This window comes from Cebidichthys violaceus, unplaced genomic scaffold, assembly GCF_023349555.1.
Source record: "Cebidichthys violaceus isolate CVI_PGR_0920_01 unplaced genomic scaffold, fCebVio1.0.p SCAF_35, whole genome shotgun sequence".
NCBI classification, from domain to species: Eukaryota; Metazoa; Chordata; class Actinopteri; order Perciformes; family Stichaeidae; genus Cebidichthys; species Cebidichthys violaceus.
This window is the reverse complement of record NW_027176539.1, coordinates 2510437-2527362: the sequence shown is the minus strand read 5'-3', so window position 1 is coordinate 2527362 and position 16926 is coordinate 2510437. Positions and strand designations below refer to the sequence as shown.

Here is a 16926-nt window from a genome sequence, read left to right as displayed (position 1 = left end):
CATGAGTCGCTGTGGTAACCAGAGACAAAGAGACTGGAGTCGTGTTACAGTGAACATGTGGCGGCTACTGCTGAACGTGTGTGTGTGTGTGTGTGTGTGTGTGTGTGTGTGTGTCTGTGTGTGTGTGTGTGTCTGTGTGTGTGTGTGTGTGTGTGTGTGTGTGTGTGTGTGTGTGTGTGTTCACATGATCCCACGTACTCTGAATATTACACGACTCAGGAATCTGTTACCACCATAACTGCTGTCAGTACTATTGTAACATTACTGCAGTACTATTTTAACAATACTGCAATACTATTGTAACATTACTGCAGTATTATTGTAACATTACTGCAGTACTATTGTAACATTACTACAGTACTATTGTAACATTACTGCAGTACTATTGTAACAATACTAAAGTATTATTGTAACATTACTGCAATACTATTGTAACATTACTGCAGTACTATTGTAACATTACTGCAGTATTATTGTAACATTACTGCAGTACTATTGTAACATTACTGCAGTATTATTGTAACATTACTACAGTACTATTGTAACATTACTGCAGTACTATTGTAACATTACTGCAGTATTATTGTAACATTACTACAGTACTATTGTAACATTACTGCAGTACTATTGTAACATTACTACAGTACTATTGTAACATTAGGCAGTACTATTGTAACATTACTGCAGTACTATTGTAACATTACTGCAGTACTATTGTAACATTAGGCAGTACTATTGTAACATTACTGCAGTACTATTGTAACATTACTACAATACTATTGTAACATTACTGCAGTACTATTGTAACATTAGGCAGTACTATTGTAACATTACTGCAGTACTATTGTAACATTACTGCAGTACTATTGTAACATTAGTGCAGTACTATTGTAACATTACTACAGTACTATTGTAACATTACTGCAGTACTACTGTAACGTTACTATAGTAGTACTGTAACATTACTGCAGTAGTACTGTAAAATTACTGATACTTTAAACACACTTAATACTCTTTAAGTTTATAAAAATAAAAGCTGTTTTTTTCGTCCATAACAGTAAATGTTTAGAGAAAGATTCATTAGAAAATAGAACACTTGAATTAAAATGTACAAACTATATGAACATAACAAATTAACGTTTAGAAAAGACGTTATGATTTTGGTCACATGTTATGAAAAGGCTTTTGTTTTGAAAGTTCAGAGCCGTTCTTCCTGTCTCATCATGAGACCTTTAGGCTGTGATGAGCTCCTCTAGCGCACCCAACAGGAGGAACGTTACACTTTAAACATCTGTGTGTTTCTTCAGGTGCAGAAAGTTTACTTCAAGAATCAGATGTGAATCTGAAGCATGTTGTTTCCAACAAATAATCCACAAACTGGTTTCTAGTCTGGTTTGTTTCAATGTTTGTAATCTGACAGCGATGACGCTTTTATCCAAAGCGACTTACAATTCAGTATCTATCTACTGTAGACGCAGCTACGGGAGCAATTTTGGGGTTAAGTGTCTTGCTCAAGGACACATTGAGCAGAGACTAGCGGAGCAGGAGCCGGGGATCGAACCGCTGACCCTCTGATTGAAAGGCGGCCCTGCTCTGTGTGTGTGTGTGTGTGTGTGTGTGTGTGTGTGTGTGTGTGTGTGTGTGTGTGTGTGTGTGTGTGTGTGTGTGTGTGTGTGTGTGTGTGTGTGTGTGTGTGTGTGTGTGTGTAGGATCAGGTTTTCAGACATCAGATCAGATAGTTTTGTTTCGTAGCTTGTAGCTTCTTGTCTGACCTGAAGGGAACACTGTGGGTATTGTAGCTGAACCTGTCAGGTCAGACTCAGGTTACATTAACCCTCACAATGCAGAGTGTCTCCAGAGGGATCGATCATGTGACTCAGGGACACGAATAATAAAGCTGCTGTGGGAACATAGTCCAGAGTTCATGTGGTTTTCAAATGGCTTTACAAAATCACCACAATAAAATAAAGAGAAACATAAAGGAATCAGTTAAAGCTGCATTCAGGGACTTATAACCACTAGAGGGCAACAAGTGATGAATCAGGACTTCACAACTAAGACAGACAGTTCTGGACCCAGATGTCCATCAGTCTTGTGTTTGTTCACTGCTTTTTCTTTTTTTCTTTACAAATGAGTCCTGGTTTGGTCCAGTATTTAGTCCTGTTTCATCCAATATTTAGACTGGTTGGGTGTAATATTTAGTCCTGGTTTGATCCTATATTTAGACCTGGTTTGGTCTAGTATTTAGTCCTAGTTTTTGTCCTATATTTAGTCCTGGTTTAGTCTAGTATATAGTCCGGACATGGTACTATATTCAGTCCTGGTTTGGTTTAGTATTTAGTCCTATTTCCTCCAATATTTAGACCTGGTTTGGTCTAGTGTTAAGTTCTGGTTGGGTCCAATATTTAGTCCTGGTTTGGTCCTGTATTTAGTCCTGGTTTGGTCTAGTGTTAAGTCCTAGTTTTGGTCCTATATTTAGTCCTGGTTTGTCAGACAGGAAGTAATGTTGTTATTCCAGAATAAACACATGAACATAAACAGTCTGAATTCTGACAAATGACCTGGACCCGCCCCCCCGTCATAGGACCTGGATCCAATCCACCCGACCTCCAGAGACCTGCACAGATTAAACCGTGAATCACAGCGAGGCATGCTGGGAGCTGTGACATCACAAGTGTGGACGTGAGATGCTTTAAAACAAACTTTACTTTACAGTATGTAAAGTAAAGTTATTAAATATATATAACAGAGTAAAAAGTACAATATTTACTTTGAGGAGAAGTATAAAGTACTATGAAATAGAAAAACTCAAGTTACCTCAAAGTAGTACATAAGTAAAAAAACTCTGACAGTCAGCTGTTTGGACTGATGATGGTGATGATGAAGATGGTGGACCTGCTGGGACACAGAGCCTCCCTCCATTAGAGTGATGAGTGATGATGTGAGAGCTGAGTGGACGGAGGTCAGTGAACGCATCGCCCGTTAGCGTCACCCGATCCCTCAGCTAACTGAGTTAGCATGCACTTTGCTAATAGTGTTAGCGAAGATGAAGCGGAGGAAGGTCTTCGCTCTGGATGTTTCCAGCTGATCGACCTCCAGCAGGACCGTACGCTCTGATGATGCCTTCAGGTCACATGGGAATAATCACCGCTGTGATTCAGCAGCTGAGAGTAACGGACTCATAACACGATAATATGGAGCGTTTGAGCCCAAAATAAAAACGTGACGCTTTCAGGAAGCTTCACGACGAATACTGTCATTGAAATAGCTATATTTATTTATTCCTAAGATACAAAAAATAGACCAAGCTTCTCAGAAGTCTTTGTTAATATTTGTGAATACTGACTTGACATAAAATCATATTTAGCATTGAATATTTAACATGAAGTCATGTGACCGTGGTGGAGTTTTTTTATAGACTAACGTGAAGTCACGTGACCGTGGTGGAGTTCCTTTGTAGACTAACGTGAAGTCATGTGACCGTGGTGGAGTTCCTCTGTAGACTAACGTGAAGTCACGTGACCGTGGTGGAGTTCCTCTGTAGACTAACGTGAAGTCACGTGACCGTGGTGGAGTTCCTCTGTAGACTAACGTGAAGTCACGTGACCGTGGTGGAGTTCCTCTGTAGACTAACGTGAAGTCACGTGACCGTGATGGAGTCCCTTTATAGACTAATGTGAAGTCATGTGACCGTGGTGGAGTTCCTCTGTAGACTAACGTGAAGTCACGTGACCGTGATGGAGTTCCTTTATAGACTAACGTGAAGTCATGTGACCGTGGTGGAGTTCCTTTAGAGATTAACGTGAAGTCACGTGACCGTGGTGGAGTTCTTTTATAGACTAACGTGAAGTCATGTGACCGTGGTGGAGTTCCTTTATAGACTAACGTGAAGTCATGTGACCGTGGTGGAGTTCCTTTATAGACTAACGTGAAGTCATGTGACCGTGGTGGAGTTCCTTTATAGACTAACGTGAAGTCATGTACTACTATGACCTATATACTGCGACTCCAGCTGAAATACTGTTTGTACTATTAAGTATTATTAGTAATTCCAGGTGACATGACTGATCTCAGTAGGTCAACAATGATAAACTTGACTTTCATCTGACTGAACAGAAGAGCTGTTACAGCATGAGGCTCCTCATTCACCCCCTGCTGGTGAAACTGTGACATCGCACACCTCAGTCCTCCTGTTAACATTAAACATGTAAATAAATGTAAACAGGAGGTGAGAACATGAACCTGTGTGATGGTTACATCATCCAGAAGTCCTGAGTTTCTATGTTGAAAATGGAACTTAATAAACAGGAAGTGACATCACTTGTCTTCTCCTTCAGGTTCTTTCGGGGCGAGTACACGGTGGAGGTGGCCATCAACGACTACCTGGACGTCTACTGTCCACACTATGAGTGGGCGGAGTCAGACGAGCGCATGGAGCAGTACGTGTTGTACATGGTGAACTACGACGGCTACACCACCTGCGACCACCACAGGAAGGGGTTCAAACGCTGGGAGTGTAACCGTCCACGGAGCACCAGTGGACCGCTGAAGTTCTCCGAGAAGTTCCAGCTGTTCACCCCCTTCAGCCTGGGCTTCGAGTTCAGACCGGGACACGAGTACTACTACATCTGTAAGTACTACACACCGAGTACTAATACATCTGTAAGTACTACAGGCAGAGTACTAATACATTTGTAAGCACTACACGCCGGGTACTACTTCATCTGTGTTTTCTGTATGAAGGTGATAAAGGATGAATGTTTATATATATATATATATACTGTGTATATATATATATATACTGTGTATATATATATATATATATATATACTGTGTATATATATATATATATATATTTATATATATATAAATATATAAATATATATATATATATATATTTATATGAGTTTCTGGAGGTTTGGAAGAGCAGCACTGAGTATTTATTCATATTTACATTGAGCGCCCCCTGGTGGTTCAGAGAATACTGCAGCGTGTTTCCTTCCCTCTTCTCATTGGCTCACAGACCTTTTCCTTAACAATGCTAGGCTAACAGTAGCCTGATAGCTAACTTTGTTTTCCACACAGTGAGTCGTTAGCATTAGCAGCTGTACTGCTAGTATTCGTGGTATCAGAGTAAATGTACAGGTTGTAATATAACCAGAATGTTTATGAAACACAGAAACACACACTGCTGCCATTGTCTGTCTATGTGTGTGTGTGTGTGTGTGTTTGTGTGTTTCTGTTGAGGCATAATTTGTCGTCCAACCTGGAAAAAATGTCCTAAATTGTGATTCATTTGGAGTGAAAGAGCTTCCAGCAGAGAAACAGGCAGTTTGTTTTAAATTACACTTAATGGCTGTGTGTGTGTGTGTGTATGTGTGTGTGTGTGTGTGTGTGCGTGCGTGCGAGTGTGTGTGTGTGTGTGTGTGTGTGTGTGTGTGAGTGTGTGTGTGTGTGTGTCAAACAGCTGCTTCTCTCTGAATATCAGCAGAGAAAACAACAAATCTGAAACATCAAGTACTTTTTACATGTTGTAGATACTTGTATGCTACTTATTTCTGTTTCTACATCACTACATTTATCTGACAGTAAAGTATCTCGAGAAAGAGTTTTACACAAAACATATGAAGTGTATTAAATATAATGTTTTGCTATGAATTAAACTCCCAATCAGTTTATAAAACAGCTGAAACCATAAGTCAAGTGTTGATGAGTAAAGTCTTTTTTCCTCTAAAGATGGTTAATTGTTATAAGTAATAATGTTAATAATGTTCATGTTTTAGTAATAGTGTTAAGAATGTTCATGTATTTGTTATATTGTAATTTTGTTAACGTATTACTAATAATGTTAGAATAATATGTATTATGTTAATAAAGTTAATGTTTTAGTAATAATGTTAATAAAGTTAATGTTTTAGTAATATTGTTAATAATGTTAATATATTAGTAATAATGTCAATGTTTTAGTAATAATGTTAATAAAGTTAATGTTTTTGTAATATTGTTAATAATGTTAATATATTAGTAATAATGTTAATAATGTTCATGTATTTGTTATATTGTAATTTTGTTGCCATATTACTAATAATGTTAGAATAATATTTATTATTTTAATAATGTTAATCATTTAGTAATAATGTTAATATATTAATAATAATGGTATTAATGATAATATGTTAATCATAATTTTATTAATGCTATTAATATTTTATTATTATTATATTTTGGACTAAACAAACATTGTGAAGGTGTCACTTTGGGTTCTGGCACTTTTGTAGTCATATTTTCACTCTTTTTACAAACCAAACTATTGATTACTGTAAAAATATTCAGCAGATTAATTAATTAGTAAATAGTTCACAATGAGCTTCAGCTGAACCAACTACAACAGTTAAACCCTGCTTTTACATTAATGCATGAGTAATACTTTTCTAATGATATATATAATAATAATATAACATATAATAGTACAACAGTCACAGTTTGAATATTTTTACTACATTTGGGTGATTATACTGACTTATTCTGAAGTAACATTTTACTGTAACACAATACTTTCACTGTCTGGTATTAGTTCATTTACTGCCATGGAGTATTTTTACTGTGTCTTGTTAGTACTTTTACTATAACAGAGCATTTGGGGGTAAAGTACCATGGTAGTACTAATAGCAGGGTATTAGTACATTTAATAAAGTTAAGGATATGAGGACTTTCGAATACGACCCAACTACTGACGTTTCTCTCTGTTGTTTCTGCAGCATCTCCAGATCCAGCCGGAAAACTCTGTCTGAAGCTCAAGATCTATGTGAAACCAACCAGTGAGTCTCTTCAATGTTCTACGACACACTATACTATGACTTTTTATGACTTTTTACAACATACTATACTATGACTTTTTACGACATAATATACTATGACTTTTTATGACATACTATACTATGACTTTTTGACATGCTATACTATGACTTTTTACGACATACTATACTATGACTTTTTATGACATACTATACTATGACTTTTTATGACATGCTATACTATGACTTTTTACGACATAATATACTATGACTTTTTATGACATACTATACTATGACTTTTTATGACATGCTATACTATGACTTTTTACGACATACTATACTATGACTTTTTATGACATGCTATACTATGAATTTTTATGACTTTTTACAACATACTATACTATGACTTTTTACAACATACTATACTATGACTTTTTATGACATACTATACTATGAATTTTTACGACATACTATACTATGACTTTTTATGACTTTTTACGACACACTATACTATGACTTTTTATGACTTTTTATGACATACTATACTATGACTTTTTACGACATACTATACTATGACTTTTTATGACATACTATACTATGAATTTTTACGACATACTATACTATGACTTTTTATGACTTTTTACGACACACTATACTATGACTTTTTATGACTTTTTATGACATACTATACTATGACTTTTTACAACATACTATACTATGACTTTTTACAACATACTATACTATGACTTTTTATGACATACTATACTATGAATTTTTACGACATACTATACTATGACTTTTTATGACTTTTTACGACACACTATACTATGACTTTTTATGACATACTATACTATGACTTTTTACGACATACTATACTATGACTTTTTATGACTTTTTCAACATACTATACTATGACTTTTTATGACATACTATACTATGACTTTTTATGACATACTGTACTATGACTTTTTACGACATACTATACTATGACTTTTTATGACATACTATACTATGACTTTTTAAACATACTATACTATGACTTTTTATGACATACTATACTATGACTTTTTATGACTTTTTCAACATACTATACTATGACTTTTTACAACATACTATACTATGACTTTTTATGACATACTATACTATGACTTTTTACGACATACTATACTATGACTTTTTATGACTTTTTCAACATACTATACTATGACTTTTTACGACATACTATACTATGACTTTTTATGACTTTTTCAACATACTATACTATGACTTTTTATGACTTTTTATGACATACTATACTATGACTTTTTATGACATACTGTACTATGACTTTTTACGACATACTATACTATGACTTTTTATGACATACTATACTATGACTTTTTAAACATACTATACTATGACTTTTTATGACATACTATACTATGACTTTTTATGACTTTTTCAACATACTATACTATGACTTTTTACAACATACTATACTATGACTTTTTATGACATACTATACTATGACTTTTTACGACATACTATACTATGACTTTTTATGACTTTTTCAACATACTATACTATGACTTTTTATGACTTTTTATGACATACTATACTATGACTTTTTTCAACATACTATACTATGACTTTTTTCAACATACTATACTATGACTTTTTTCAACATACTATACTATGACTTTTTACGACATACTATACTCTGACTTTTTATGACATACTATACTATGACTTTTTATGACTTTTTATGACATACTATACTATGACTTTTTATGACTTTTTATGACATACTATACTATGACTTTTTATGACTTTTTACAACATACTATACTATACACATCGGCCACATGGATCAATGGGTAGAGAGGGTGGTCCGGCAACCGCAAGGTCGGTGGTTCGATTTTACGAGTCCTGTGCCGAAGTGTCCCTGAACAAGACACTGCTCCCTGAGCGCTTCTCGGCAGCCGACTGCTCCCAATAAGCTGGTGATGGGTTAAATGCAGAAGCTAAATTTCATATAAGTATATATGTTTATGACAACTGTAATAAATTTCTATAAGTTTTACGACATACGTAAGTTGAAAACAGTCATGAAAAGGTCATAAAAAAAATAGAAATGTTATTACAGTTGTCATATACATATACACATATACGAAATTTTGACTATGACTTTTTTAGACATGGTATACTATCAATATACATATGTATATATATATATATATATATATATATATATATAAACATAAATATTAGTGCTGGGCAACGATTACAATTTTTAATCTTGATTAATCTCATTGTTATGCGCAAAGTTCAATAATGATTTCAAAAGTAGTGTATTACTCACTTGTATTTTAAAGTACTGCTATATGAACAGAAGTACAATAACATTTGGTTTGAATCACTTTAAACAGATCAGGTTCTTTTTAACAGCAGTATTCTTCACACAGTATCAGTTATATTTCTACTATCTGTGCTCAGTGTGTGACTTTATTTAAACGTTCCACTGCTGTGCAACATGAATACAATGTTCCACACGTTTCATCAACATGTGTGTCTTCTGTCTTCATACAGTCAGAGCATGTGAACGCAGCTCCCACTGTTCATCAACATAATGCACCGTAACTCAGAGGTGACGACGGTTACCCGGCGATGTCCGGTAGTCTCCGGTGAGAGACGGCCGGTGCGCGTTGTGACTCCGTCTCTTTTGTAGTCCTCTCCTCTTCGTACGACTCGTGTGTTCTTCTGGTGACGGTGCGTCTGGAGGGAGGCTCCTACGTGACGTCATTCATGATCCTGAGAACGTTCCTCAGACCGACGTCTTCTCAACACTAGTCGTCCTGCAGTTTGTATCTCTCCACTTCTCTGTGGCGTCTGTTAGCTCGTCTTTAGTTTATCTCTACTTCTCCACACGCTGCATCAACGTAGTGATGAAGACTCCTCCACCGCTGGTTTGGTGATTTGCTGACATCAACGGTGTGGATTGCATTTTTAAAAAATGTGATAAAATAATTGTCGCTGTTAATTAATGAATGCGTTAACTTGCCCAGCCCTAATAAATATTTACTACCAGATTTTGTTCCACTAAACACATTTATCAAACACTAAGGAATACACATTCTTCTGTCTCAGATGACTCGGTGTACGAGTCTCCGGAGCCCTTCCTGACTGACGACACCACCGGCGGCTGCAGCCTCGCTCTGCCCCGTCTCCCCCTGCTGTCGGCCATGTTGCTCGTCCTCCTCCTCGTCCTCCTCCTCGCCTCCTCATAGCACCTCCTGCTCCTCTTCTTCTTCCTGCATGTGGACGGATCTCTACGTCTGCCCGTCGCTCTGAGGAGAAAACCTGAGACAGGAAACAAATGCAGTGCCCGCCTCTCCCTGACCTCTGACCTTCACCTGAACCCAAGCAGTTCAGCCGATCAGAGGAGGCCGAGGTCACTGGTGGGAGGAGCCTGGAGCTGCTTATTGAGAGTCACTGCTGGGATCATCAAAGCTCTGTGGATGTTTCTGTTCTGAGAAAGTCCAGACTCCATTGACTCCCATGTTAATTTACACCTTACTTTTATGTGGTGTAGAGACGTACTTTGTGTACCTACAGAAAAACTAAAGTAACTCTTGACTTAAAGCTGACTAAAGATCCAGAATGATGAAAGTTTATTGTTCTTCGCATTTCAACGAACTGATTCAAAACAAACAGCACAAATCTTTTCAGGTACAAAGTGAAAGACAAATATTAGAAACACAGATTTGTACCAAACATCGACCTGAAACATGGCGGTCAGTGGAGTCCAGCTTCAGTCTGGAGAAACGAAAAACATCAGGCTGATTATCCTCTTTGGGTTTTCACCACATCGTCTACAGACTTCAGCTTCACTCAGAGCAGCGTTCTCCGAACATCAGTTTTTATCTCTCAGACCCTTAAACTGATGATCACAGTCACAGAAAGACACAGCTGTCAAACACACACAGAGAGGACGGATGCTCCTCTCCGGGCTTTTATTGCTCTACCTAATGTTCAACATATTACAGTTGTAGTTTACTCAATGATATAATCATGGATATAATCTGGATTTAAATAAATGAATAACTGCTGGTTCAACACGTCAAACAAAGTTTGACATCTTCAGAGACCCACGAGACAAGCTAACGTAGCTTCACAGAACTACGAGACCAACAGATGTAGCTTCACAGACCGACGGGACGAGTAAACGTAGCTTCACAGACCGACGGGACGAGTTAACGTAGCTTCACAGACCGACGGGACGAGTTACCGTAGCTTCACAGACCGACGGGGCGAGTTAACGTAGCTTCACAGACCGACGGGACGAGTAAACGTAGCTTCTCAGACCGACGGGACGAGTTAACGTAGCTTCACAGACCGACGGGACGAGTAAACGTAGCTTCTCAGACCGACGGGACGAGTTAACGTAGCTTCACAGACCGACGGGACAAGTTAACGTAGCTTCACAGACCTAATGAAAATCCCAATACATAAAAACAAAAATAGACAAACAATAGTAACTGAATAATCAGGACAGTGTGATTCATTTTCTCATAGATTCAGACACTGTGGCTCATTTATGTGACTGTAATCGTCTTCAGGGTTGAATACAAAAATAATAATAAAAAACAATTTTTATTCTCTCTTTCATTTTGTTTTTTCCCCGTCTTCAGGCGGATGAACTTTATTTCTGTAAATCTGCCAAAGACTTTTGTTGAACTTTTCTATAAGAGGGAAAGTCCCACAGTATCGTGACACGCCCACTTTTGTCACAGGAGGCGGGGCTATGCGAGGAGGGGGAGTCAGGTTGATCTTTTTCTTTTTTTATAAACCGTGTTTTTGTTGTCAGTAAAATAAAAACGAATGTTAAGCGCAAAACAAAAATGAACCAATCAAAAATGGCCTTTTCCCCACTGGTGCTGAATTTCTAGTGACTGACTGATGTGTTCTCTGGTCCTGAGGACTTTTCTTTATTTCTCTTCATCTTCACCATCTGATGGAGGACGAGCAGGGGCATGCTGGGAAATGCAGTATAATGAAAGCACTGTGATGGGGGGGCAGTAGGAAACTGACTCTGCTTCTTCTTCATTGGTACAAAAAGAGCGAAAATTCAAGTTTTTATTTTATGTTTGTGCCATTTTTCTGTTTAAAAAACAATGCAGGAGAAAATTCGTATGAGATATGAATTCATGAAGGAACCAGATGTTTATTGTTGTTGATGTTGCTGTCGTCGTTTTTCTTCTTCATGTTCCTGCTTGCATCACAATGCATTCTGGTACTTGTAGTCCTGTGCTTTCTGGTTCCGTTGGTGAACCGGAGTCGTTCGTCGTCTGTTTCATGGTTCTTCTTCGTGTGGATGGAAGTTAAAGAAGAACTACAGAAAACAGTTCTGGTGTTGTGAGAGGGAGTGAGACCTCCTGCTGTCTCTGAGGACAAAATGATTTTCTACATCCAGATGTCTGCATAGTATATTCTCTGAAAGACAGAAAGATCAGTTTTTGTATATTTTCTTATTGGATGCTTATAAAGTCCTGTTAAAGAATGCATTCATCTGATTGACTAACGAGGGGTCAGAGGTTCTTCTTCTGCGCTGCGTGAGCAGGAAAAACAAAAGTCCAAAATACTTTAAGACGATTTCAGAGAGAAAATGTTAAGAAATGTATCAGTGTGTGTTTGATAAGTTCACCAATAAAAAGATGTTCCACTAAGAGTGACTCACTGTTTGTTGTGATGATAGGTTCTGCTGGTTCTGCTGGTTGTTTGTGACATTAGTATAGTTGAGCTGGTGAGTTCTGCCCTCTGGTGGATGAAACTGGAGCTGCAGACATTAAACTATCTAAAACTGTTACATTACATTACATTACATTGTATTACATTACATTGTATTACATTATATTACATTACATTGTATTGCATTACATTATATTACATTATATTACATTACATTGTATTACATTACATTATATTACATTACATTGTATTACATTACATTATATTACATTATATTACATTACATTGTATTACATTACATTACATTATATTACATTACATTGTATTACATTACATTGTATTACATTACATTATATTACATTATATTACATTACATTGTATTACATTACATTACATTGTATTACATTACATTACATTACATTACATTGTATTACATTACATTACATATTACATTACATTACATTACATTGTATTACATTACATTACATATTACATTACATTATATTACATTACATTGTATTACATTACATGTTACATTATATTACATTACATTGTATTACATTGCATTACATATTACATTACATTACATTATATTACATTACATTATATTACATTATATTACATTATATTACATTACATTGTATTACATTACATTACATGTGTTAATTATTGTATTATTTCATCAGAGTATCTTCTTACATCTCAGAGGTAGATATTCTTTGTTATATAATAATGATGAATATAAACACGACAAACATTCAACATAACAGTTGATTATTATTATTGTGTTTATATTCATAATAACACATTGTTTATTTAAAGTGAACGACACGTTGATCTGAAGTGATTCTTATCAGAATGTTCATGAACATTCATCTGTTCTGGTTTCACTGGAGAACTCTGCGCGTCCTGGGTCGGGATGGGGGGGGGGGGCTCTGGCTCGTGACGGAGAAGAGACGCAGGAAAACACGACTCCAGCAGCGGGGAGAGGAGGGGCGGGTCCTCGCAGGTCTCTGGGGGGCTTCCTGGGACCCCCGGCCCGTCTGCGCTTTAATGGGACTGTCAGCATTCATGTGGATTTCCATGGAAACGAGGCGTCACGACACGCAGAGGCGGACGCAGCTCAGTATAAAAGAGACGAGACCACCACACCCGAGACCACCAGACCCGAGAACACCAGACCCGAGAACACCGGACCTGAGACCACCGGACCTCCACCAGCCGAATCCTCCGTTGCCTGCACGAGACGTTCTGCACGAGACGTTCTGCACCTCGTCACCGTCAACAGGTGAGAGAACGTGTGATAGTCTGTCTGCTTTTATTTTGTTAAAACGAGTTTTAATTTGTTAAATTTCAATTCTCTCAGAAAGGTTTAGTTTAATTTGAAGGTTTCATATTTATAAATATTGTTTATGAATGAATCAATATATTTAGTTTGTTGTTTCTCATCACATGTTTTTAATAAAATAACATTTAACTGTCTCAGTGATCCGGATCAAAGCTCGAAGATGAAATCGTCTCCGGATGAGATCAGACTCTCTGACGGTGAGTCCAACCTTTAAGACTAGTAAAGACTTAAATGTGTTGATAGATCATAATCACTTTGTTTTAGTTTATTAATTCAAAAACATCCTACAGAGCAGCAGCAGGTGTCCACAGACCTGGTTCTCTGGTGTCCACAGACCTGGTTCTCTGGTGTGCACAGACCTGGTTCTCTGGTGTGCACAGACCTGGTTCTCTGGTGTGCACAGACCTGGTTCTCTGGTGTGCACAGGCCTGGTTCTCTGGTGTGCACAGACCTGGTTCTCTAGACTCAAGCTGACCCCCCTCTCCTCTGTCCTCCCCCTCAGGTTCCCATCCTCGGGTGGTCCGCCGGGTCTCCACCAACAGTCGTGAACGTTGGCGGCAGCAGAACGTTAACGGAGCGTTCGCCGAGCTGCGGAGTCTCGTCCCCACACACCCCCCCGACAGGAAGCTCAGCAAGAACGAGATCCTGCGCCTCGCCCTCCGGTACATCCACTTCCTGGACCGGGTTCTGACGGACCAGGACCTCAGGGGGGTCCGCCGGGGCCGGGCGGGGAGCGTGGAGGAGGAGTGTCCGTCCTCCAGCTGCGAGAGCTCAGCTGACGGAGACTCAGACGGTCTGATGGAGGACCAGGACTGTGGGGGTCTCCTGCGGTACCTCCGCCTGCCAACCGGCTGCTGATCAGATGGACCTGATCCAGCAGAGTCCAGCAGAAGACGAGTCCAGACTGGTCCACCGTGTTGGTCCAGGACTCTATGATTAAACCAGCAGACTTTAGAAACACACATTGGTGTTCGGGGTCAGAGGTCGTGTGATATTCACATCATCATGTTTGTATCTGCTGACTCAGCAGAAGAACCAGTAACCAGACTCAGTTGTTTTCATGTTGAAGGAACTTTTGGTGATTTTACACTTTATTGTTTTGTGATGTAAAATAAATATGAATGTAATTCTACACTGTGTTGTTGTTGTGTCCAGACATGAGTGAGTGAGTGAGTGTTCACCTCCGTGTCCGTCCACTCGTCCCTCTTTATTCATTCATTAATAACAACATGTCTGTAAATGCTCCAGAGGTTACAAAATAAACCTAAAAACAGAATATAAGACTAAATATAAAAGGTTGTACAATATTGACGCTTTACAAAGCAACAAGTGAGAATACTAATATACGTAGTATCATCATTCAGGAGTACTAACAAGACAACACACACAAGCATATCTTTACTATCTTTATCATCTTTTTATATTCATCACTTGTGTTAATGTTCACTAGTGAAACACAGCGGAGAGATAATCTGAGACCAGAGACACAAAGCCTGCCAACCGCTAACCGCTAACCACTAACAGAACTACAGAACTACAGAACTACATAACTACATGACTACAGAACTACAGAACTACATGACTACAGAACTACAGAACGACATGACTACATGACTACAGAACTACAGAACTACATAACTACATGACTACAGAACTACAGAACTACATAACTACATGACTACAGAACTACAGAACTACATGACTACAGAACTACAGAACTACATGACTACAGAACTACAGAACGACATGACTACATGACTACAGAACTACAGAACTACATAACTACATGACTACAGAACTACAGAACTACATGACTACATGACTACAGAACTACAGAACTACATAACTACATAACTACATGACTACATAACTACAGAACTACATAAATACATGACTACAGAACTACAGAACTACATGACTACAGAACTACAGAACTACATGACTACAGAACTACAGAACGACATGACTACATGACTACAGAACTACATGACTAAAGAACTACATGACTACATGACTACAGAACTACAGAACTACATGACTACATGACTACAGAACTACATAACTACAGAACTACAGAACTACATGACTACATGACTACAGAATTACAGAACTACATAACTACAGAACTACAGGACTACATAACTACATAACTACAGAACTACAGAACTACAGAACTACATGACTACAGAACTACATAACTACAGAACTACAGAACGACATGACTACATGACTACATGACTACATAACTACATAACTACAGAACTACAGAACTACATGACTACATGACTACAGAACTACATGACTACAGAACTACATAACTACAGAACTACAGAACTACAGAACTACATGACTACATGACTACAGAACCACATAACTACAGAACTACAGAACTACATGACTACATGACTACAGAACTACATAACTACAGAACTACATGACTACAGAACTACATAACTACAGAACTACAGGACTACAGAACTACAGAACCACATAACTACAGAACTACAGAACTACATGACTACAGAACTACAGAACTACATGACTACATGACTACAGAACTACATAACTACAGAACTACAGAACTACAGGACTACATGACTACAGAACTACATAACTACAGAACTACAGGACTACAGAACTACATAACTACAGAACTACAGGACTACAGAACTACAGAACTACAGAACACACGCTGCTGTATTTGTCCACCAATCAGCTGAATGTTCTAAAATGTATGAAGTGACCTCGACTGAGTGAAACGTTCTGCTGAGCTGAAGATCCAGACCTGATACCGACCCTCACAGCTCTTCATATCAAGGAAACAAGTCATGTGACTGTGATGTCACACCGACAGAGCAGGAAGTGATGAAACCGTCAGGCAGCAGACTGGACCAGGACCAAAGTAGTCCAGAGGTCTGCTGGTCCACAATAAGAAGCACAGAACATGTTAGTGGCATGTTGAAGGCTTCAGTTTGGACCCGATGTGGCGTCCTGGTTTGGGATCTTGAGAGGCCTCAGAGGAGGACCATGAAGAGTCTGGATCCACGTCGGAGGGTT

General features: G+C 38.1%; 2 protein-coding genes across 2 annotated transcripts in view; both read left to right on the top strand.

Annotated features, from left to right (window-relative positions):
* Nucleotides 1–12499, top strand: part of LOC137883848 (ephrin-A2) — a 37781-nt gene extending 25282 nt beyond the window's left edge. The window contains exons 2-4 of the mRNA XM_068725509.1: nt 4338–4630; nt 6759–6818; nt 9921–12499. Of these exons, the coding sequence (XP_068581610.1) occupies nt 4338–4630; nt 6759–6818; nt 9921–10060 (493 nt within the window). The 3' untranslated portion in view covers nt 10061–12499. The remainder of the gene's footprint in view (nt 1–4337; nt 4631–6758; nt 6819–9920) is intronic.
* On the top strand, nt 10562–14965 carry LOC137883702 (T-cell acute lymphocytic leukemia protein 1-like). Its single transcript, XM_068725277.1, has 4 exons — nt 10562–10567; nt 13418–13809; nt 14008–14066; nt 14372–14965. Exons 1-4 carry the CDS (start codon nt 10562–10564, stop codon nt 14725–14727), a joined length of 813 nt encoding a protein of 270 aa, XP_068581378.1. The 3' UTR covers nt 14728–14965.
* The last annotated feature ends 1961 nt before the right edge of the window (nt 14966–16926 follow it).